General features: G+C 36.6%; 1 protein-coding gene across 1 annotated transcript; it reads right to left on the reverse strand.

Moving 5' to 3' along the window:
- Nucleotides 1-885: 885 nt before the first annotated feature.
- Nucleotides 886-1821, reverse strand: LOC108793555 (olfactory receptor 1019-like). Its single transcript, XM_018564533.1, has one exon. It carries the CDS (start codon nucleotides 1819-1821, stop codon nucleotides 886-888), a length of 936 nt encoding a protein of 311 aa, XP_018420035.1.
- Nucleotides 1822-8567: the final 6746 nt, after the last annotated feature.

The raw sequence follows: 8567 nt of genomic DNA on the forward strand, positions 1-8567 counted from the left end.
TTGCTTCCATTTAGGCAACCTTAAGCCTTCTCATTGTGTTGAAAGTGCAAAAACAGCCCTCTAGCAATGGTGGGGTACTAATCCAGATGGCTGCTTAATAAAAGGCAGCAGTACCAGGTAATAGGCTGCTGTTCAGTTACCCCTTTTTTAGTGCTCTATATGCCACTGCTACGTTGGGTTTGGAAGGCTCTGTCAGATGTCTCCCTGGAAACCCATGACGAAAACCCACCCACCCTGCAAACCCACCTACTTTTGCAAATTTCGCAGATTTACTAGTATGTGGCTAGATCGAACAGAATGCAATGATCAAAATCTAACCTGTCTGCCATGTAGCAGAAAATAACAATTCCAAGTGCTGGAAGAAAAAAGTCCTCAGTCCCAGTCAAAAGTCTAGCTATCTTTGGCAATTATGGGGTTTGATCATTTGATGGTGCAATCCCACTCGTTGCTTTTTTGTTACATCTAGCATCCTATTCCTGTACTAAAACCCACTGGTTCTGATTAATCTTAAATCAAAGTCTGCATCTGCATTAAAAGTCCAGAAAAAAGACAAGAAAGATGTCATAAATAAATATATTATATAGATGAAAGCTGCATTTGTTCTAAATGGATCAACAAAAATGTTTTTTTTTTTTATATAAAGTTGTACATTTGTACCTTGTTACAGATTTAACCCAAAAAAATGAGCAAGGAAAATGTATGCAAATACACATGGATTAAAAATAATATTCTCATATATATTTGACAATTAATAAACTCTATTTTAAAAAGGCATTTCATAAATAACAGGAAAAAAAAGTTAATGACTTTGTAATATAACATAATGTACTGTACATTCTGTGCATTAATATATGAAAGGGATTTCTTTTTTCATTAGCTGTGACATTATTTACAACAATATTTTGCTTTAATTTTCTTTAAAGCTTGGGTAACTTCATTATTCCTCAAACTATAGATAAGTGGGTTCAACATAGGAATAACAACGCTGTAAAAGACGGAAGCAACCCTGTCCTGGCTCATGGAGTATGCAGAAGTAGGTCTTAAGTACATAAAAAGGATAGTGCTGTAAAATATGGTAACTGCCAATAAGTGAGAGGCACATGTTGAAAATGCCTTCTTCCTTCCCTCCTTGGATCGGATGCGGAGTATAGTCGATATAATGTAGCTGTAGGAGACAATAATGATACTGAGTGAACTTGACTCAATAAAGCCTCCAAATATGAACATCAGGGCTTCATTCATTGTGGTTTTGGTGCAGGATAGTTTCAGGAGAGGAGGAACATCACAGAAGAAGTGGTTAATCTTGTTGGTCTTACAAAACGGCAACTGGAAAGTACAAATTGTATGCAGTGTTGAATTGAGGTAGCCCAGAGTGTAAGCTCCAGCTACAAGCTGCATACAAATCCGTTTTGCCATTACAGAAGAATACAAGAGTGGATTACATATTGCTACATAGCGATCATAAGCCATGACACCCAATAAGAGGCATTCAGTTGAGACGGAGGCAGCAAAAAAAAACATCTGCACAGCACACTCATTATAACCAATGGCTTTTGATTTTGACAGAAAGTTGACCAATGTTTTAGGGGTTATAATTGTGGCATAGCAAAGGTCTAAGAAGGATAAATTATTAAGAAAAAAATACATTGGGGTGTGCAGCCGAGAATCCACCCAGATTGCTATAATGATGCCGATATTTCCGAAAAGAGTAACAATGTAGAAAATTAAAAAAAGGACAAAGAGAATAATTTCAAGTTTGGGATCATCTGTCAGTCCTAGTAGAATAAATTCCTTAAAGTGAGTGTTATTCCACTTTGCCATGTAAAATATTCCTAAAACAAGGAAATGTTTGTCATTCTACTATAGATTTACTGAGTGAAATACATGACTATGAAAGTAATTCTTACCTGTGACACTAACCCCAAGCATACATGATTAGTTTAATATCAGATTGAGAAGTATTACCAATGCTTAATAACACCAAGGGGGCATTATTTGTTTGTGAGTAATGTTGGATCTATCAAATGTTTTCTTTCAACAACTATTGAACAGTAATACTATCTATGTAGGGGAGATGTGCTCTTTAAGAAATCATTAGATAATTAGTTCCTTAAAAAACACAGTTCCTTGACATATTGTAAAAAATATAGTGTTCACTTAATGCTGGCAAAGTCCCCAATGACTGCTTTTGAAACATTGTAGCTTGGGCTTATCAAATCTGTATTAAAGAAATAAAAAAAAATAGGGTATATTTTCCCACCTGATAGTTTCGGTGTTTGGCTGTTTCAGAGCTGTTTTGTAGTAGATTCAGGTGATTAACAATTCTTCGGGTTCTTTAAATGTAGGGGAAGGCAAGTCTAGCATCCATAATATGGGATGTGCTAGGATCAAACGACCTGTCTATCACTGAAGGAACACAAACAAATAGGGGGTATATTATTATTACTATTCATGATTTATGTAGAATATCTGAATTACTGTAAGTGAACCCTGAACCCTGCAGGAAATAACTTCACAGTATAATTTTAAAAATAAATACATTCCCTTATGCAATGTTCAGCTTACATTAGCAGACTTAGCTAATTAGCCTGCCCTTTGAGTGCCCCATGTAAATATTCATATAAAAAATGTAAACAGCACTTCCTCCTTCCCGTCCCTAAAATGTTGGATGTTAGAAGGCCGCTGATGTCTTTTGAAGATGTGTGCAGATGGGTGTTGCCAGTCAGACTTGTACTATCTTTGATGTATAAATTGTTTATCGATACTTCCTCGGATTATTGCCCCTCCTTTCTCATCAAATGGGAAAAGGAGTTGGGCGTGTCCTTTCTTGCTCAGCAGTGGGAAATGATTCTTCGCTCACAAGTCCTCGATAGTGAATACATTTCAGTAGCAGGGTTACAAGCTAGTTTCACAGTGGTACAGGGTTCCTTCGGTGCTACATAAAATCAATGTGAGTATTCCCTCAACCTGTTGGCGATGCAGAGCCAGTACTCTACTTCATTATTTTTGATGTTGCCCTAGTCCAGTGATGGCGAACCTTGGCACTCCAGTTGTTTTGGAACTACAAGTCCCATGAGGCATTGCAAGGCTCTGACAGCCACAGACATAACTCCCAGAGGCAGATGCATGTTGGGATATGTAGTTTTGGCACAGCTGGAGTGCCAAGGTTCGCCACCACTGCCCTAGTCTATGTTCATTCTAGGTAGTGGCGAGAGATACCATTAGGCAGCTCATTTTGGTGGATCTGGAGCGGAGTCTGGTGGTCTTTCTGCGTCATATAACGTCTAATTCTATGTATAAATACAAATCCTCCCTCTCATTTCACCTGCTCAACGCTGCTAGGGCCTGGATCCCCCTCCCTGTGGAAATCACAATAAGCCACTTCTGTGTGGCTTTGGTTTTCCAAAATGAATGAGATTTGTCAAATGGAGGACTTCACTTTGACTATCCATAATACTGAGGAGTGGTTTCACAACACATGGAGACCTTGGCTTTATTTCACAACCACGGTCCCCTACTTGAGAGTCATGACTCCTAATCTCCCTCATGGATGCTCTCCAGTTCACAGAGTAGTTGGTTTGCTTGGTGTCTGGGACTCGTCTTCTTTTGTGGGACCTTACTCCACCTGGCTCTTATTATGGGTTCACTGGGTGCTAGTTCCCCTTCCTATTCCTTTGCTTTTCTTGGCCTCCCACTCCCCTCTCCTTCCACTGCGTTTCTCCCCTTTTTCTCTATCTAATGTCTTCTCCTTTCCATCTGCTCTTCTTCTCCTTTTATAATTTCTAAATGTTTTTCTTGCTAAGCTTTTTTACATTTTACTTTTTTTGAGGTTTCTGGCATATTTATGTAATTTGTACCAAGCAAGTGGTACTTCCTATGGTTTGGAATTTGTTTCATGAACAAATGCTAGTTTTTTCTCTGTCTTGGTATGCTACAGTATACAAGTCATCTCGCTTAATCCGGTTTCTCTTTCTTGTGATAATTTTAATTTGCCACATAGTCAATATGTACTGGTTTGACGCTTGTCACATTTTCCAATTTCTTCACACTTTGCAGGTTGTTTCTGGTAATAAAGGATTTAACAAAAAAATTTAACCCTCCTTTCTGGTCTCTCATCATGCCGTATTCTGACACTGAACATTTTTAGGTATACTCTAATCAAAGCCTACTGGATCTGCCAAAGACAAAAACTCCCAGGTATCGGGTGGAGCTATCACTTATCCCCCACAATTTAGTTATCTGTGCCTCTCACTTTTTGTTTTCTTTGGAATACTATTTTTTCTTTACATCAGAAATAATAGGACAATATGTATTTGTCTTTAGAATATTCTCCTAAAAGATCTGGTTAACATCTAGGTGCTTCCTGCCAAATGCGGGAATTCATATTCTTGGTGCTTAACAACGTTCTATAACGTAACCCATTTTTGACGAGTGTCAAAAATTATGTTTTAATGATAATGGGGTCAAGAACACAGGACTTTGTTAAGGCAGAACCTACAATTGTAACATTCTCCGTGATTTTCTAGATGAGTTCACACTGCCACCCCAGGAAAGATTCTGTACAGCTCTTGTTATAATTTGGTGGAATTCCAAAGTACTTTCATCATCGTATATTTTGTCACTACTTTTGCACAGAATACAAGATGGCACTAAATAACTTGATTTATTCAATACATTTCAAAATGTGAGGCACAGGTTTACTCAGTTGCCCTTGACCCAATTTTAGATGTTGGCGTAAGACCTGTAAACATTCAGGAAACCAGGAAGGAGGAAAGAGTTAATTCATTCATTGCACTGTCTATAATAATATTATTGGTCATAAAATAATAACACAAAGCATTTCTTTAATACCTGCAAGTGTAGCTAATAAAATTTGCCTTCAATGTATTAAGCTGGTATTCATAGGTGAATGTACCTAGAGACAGTAACAGCTATTTATCATTTGTGCATTTTCTGCAATTTTTGTGAATTATTATAGTGTGCAGGTTTGTGTCTCCTCAAAAAAAATTCTATTTTCTTAATAAGACTGAACTCACAAAGCCAACACATCAGGATAAGGATACATATTTTCAAAGAAAAGTGACAGGAATTTTCAGCTGGGTCCAATAAGATTTGAGAATTAAAGTCACAAGGCTAATTAAAGAGCTTTAACTATGTGTAAAAGCTTTAATAGAGCTTATATTGTAAAAAGAAAGTAATCAGTGGTTGCCTGTTTTTTTCAGTTTATTTGATAGGTGAATGTACCTCAAAGGATGTAAAATTTAAGAAATTACTTCATCTGTAAAGCTGTTCATCTGTAAAGTTTAAAAAAGTTTAACCCCTTCATGACTGAGGCCCTTTTTTCCATTTTTGCACCCATGTTATATTCAATATTTATTTATATTTACATACATATACACAGTATATATATTGTAACAGGGTGCCCGTAGGAAAAGTGATTGACGGGAGATACATTCCTCCACGGATTCTTAGATTTATGATCTAAGGTAATACCAGCAGAGATCTGGAGGTAAAGAAAAATAGCTCTTTAACCAGTATTGGTAAAACACGTCCTGGGGCTGGTTTTACTAGGAGTCTGATAGAGCTCTGGGTGGAACAGAGTCCTAATTCCGTGGGTGGTAGTTTGGTGATTACTGCACAGGTCTTCATTAGTGTGCAGCTGAAGCCAGCTGGGAGAGTGTGTGTCTCAGTGGAAAGAGAGACAGTGTGCTGACTACAGCAGGCGTCTTATGTTTGGAACCAAGCCTGTCTGCAGGACAGAAATCTGTGTACTTTTGTGTGCACACCCTAATGTAATCTGTGACCTTGCAGTAAATCTGTCACATGATCTGTCTCACTGCTACTATTTAGCATTGTTTTGCCATGCAACAGAATTGATAAATTTTCCCTTTTATGTCTGTAAAGGTAACATTTATGTGTCATGTTAAATCTGAATTACATAATACAATATTAATTGTCCCCCAAAAATGTTCACTGCATATCAATAAGTAGTATCAATGCTTTATTGATAAACTACAAATATGTAAAATCCCAAAACCACCATAAAGGCAAGACTGTATAATCACCCCCCACATATAACACATAAATCCAGTAACAAACAAATCCACTAAACTTGGTTTCAGTCAGAATATTCCAAACAGTATCCAGCTGAAAAAGGCAACTCACAATGAGCCCTTAAATATGACTTGGCTGAAATGTATATAACACATACTAAATGAATAGTGCATAAAACCACCTCTAATCACAAAAAAAATTACATGATGAATAAAACATAATATATGTGCAACACCCTACATGTACCCTACTGCATGATATTTGCTGAAAGGAATACCATAAATAGTAAAGAAAAACTTCCTAACTGGTGAAGATTAAATCAGTGGTTCTCAATCACCTTGCTGTGGCCCACTACCGGGCTTCAGCCTATCCCCTACTGGGCTGCAGCTTTCTGTCTGTTCCGACAGCTGCTGCTGTCTGTATTTTGAATAGGAAAACACAATGGCTGTAATAGCAATATGTGGCTACTAGATGGTGCTCTATATTGTTCCTATGCACACAAAATATTAGAAGCATTCTGTATAGAAAGATTTAAGTTTGCCTATTTGATTTCCAAGCATATTGGAAAGCATATTCTTTTTCGAATGCAAAGTAAATATGTGCTATGAATTATGTATATATATATACACATATACATATATATAAGATTAGATCCTCAAACAGCATATACTCGTACGTACATACTCGTACATCCATGGGTATGTATAACAGGTTTATGGAGTATACCAGCTTGTGAAACTGATTTGAAATGTTTAGGAAAAACTAAATATACAGATCAAATCGGATAATGATTTTGGTAACATAAAAAGGACATGAATTATGTGCTGATATATATTTAGGGAGACTGCTCAATAAATATACACGTAATATATGGCGTATTTAAGACAGACAGAGGATACCTAGTAAGTAAATGCTATCCCAGGACTTTATTGCTGGCAAATAGATTACTTAATATAATTCTAGTTTTCATTTAGTATAAAGGAGACAACATTAATTATTTTAGAACATATTTACTGACACAATTTATGACCTTTGTCTGGGCAATTGCATTATTTGAAAATTAATAAAATACTCTACTGCTCTGTAGTATAAATTGCATTATCAATATGCTAATTAACAAGTTAAAGAAAAGAATGAAGCTTTCTTGTTTTAATGATTTACAATTTATAGGTCAGCAGCATTCATGTTCCAAATTACTATGTGTGTTCAATGACTGTCTTACACTGGTACTTACACCTGGTAGAAAAAATATTTGATATATTCTGCAATGACCACTAGAAACACATTAAAGTGTTCAATCTTGTTGAGCATACTTACAGCTCTTAAATATTGTAATTACAGTTCTATGTTCAGCTAGCTATACCTATTGACTGAAAACGGTTTGTCATTATGTCTATTTAAATCACAGTTACTCATTTGTGGCTGGTTACCCCCTTTTTAATACATGTTAAATACATATTTTACATTTCCATACTTGTATGACATGAAAACCTTTTTTTTGTCTGGTCATGGAAAGTTTTTGGAACAATTTACTGGGCCCTAATATCACCAAGGTTGAGAATCAATGGACTAAAAGGACCTGCACAAAGTAGACCTGTTTGCAGGGGAGAATTGATGGTGCAAACCCTGGGCCAGCTGGAAATAAGTACAAATACAAACAGGATCATGAAGCAAAGGCAGGGCTGGAAAAAGAAAGCTCAACAAGTATTGAGTTTTTCTGCTCTGTCATGATAGAACAGTAGATACTGTATGTGAAATGCTAAAGCTGCACCTACCTGATCAGATATTCTCATGTAATGATGAAAGGGTATTCAGATACAGTGCACATATATTGTAGTGTAAGTCCTCTGTGGTCCTCTTCCCTTGAGTACCTACATCCCAGCTGGCACATGTTTAGCTCTATCTGGGTTTTTCCATATACAACTGGTTTAATACGAAGACCTAAACTGGAGGTCTTGATATGCTTACACAAAGCCAGTTTAATTAATTTTTATTTCCTTAATCAATGTATATTTTTATTATGAAACTTTTTAGATTTCTGAATATTGTCTTAAAGAAGAACTTTACCCATAGCTTTAAAATAACAACAAACACTAATAATGACGATCTACAAACACATATTTTTAGATAATTGAGGCTTTGTATTCTTTGCATACCTTATGTCTCTTTTCTTTCCCAGTCTTCTGACAGTGGCCATGTTAACTAAGGGCAGGTTACTAGCTTTCACTTTACTTCCTGGATTTCTGGCACATGTGACTAGGGCATGTGACCACGCACATCATCTCAGGGGAGGAAAATGCCTTTCCCTGAGATCTTATGAGATTACAGATGAGATTTCCCAGCAATGCTCTGCTGATGTAACCTTCCCAGGATGCAACACTTTGGCACATACTGTACATCATTTGTGCCAGAACAGGACCAGGAAGTAGATGAACTATATTTGTAAGTAAGTGATAAACAAGTTTAGCTGATGAATGTAAGAGGATTTTAAATCAGCATGCAGAGCTGCATGC

Source organism: Nanorana parkeri, unplaced genomic scaffold (assembly GCF_000935625.1).
Source record: "Nanorana parkeri isolate BGI_ZX_2015 unplaced genomic scaffold, ASM93562v1 scaffold758, whole genome shotgun sequence".
Lineage (NCBI taxonomy): Eukaryota > Metazoa > Chordata > Amphibia > Anura > Dicroglossidae > Nanorana > Nanorana parkeri.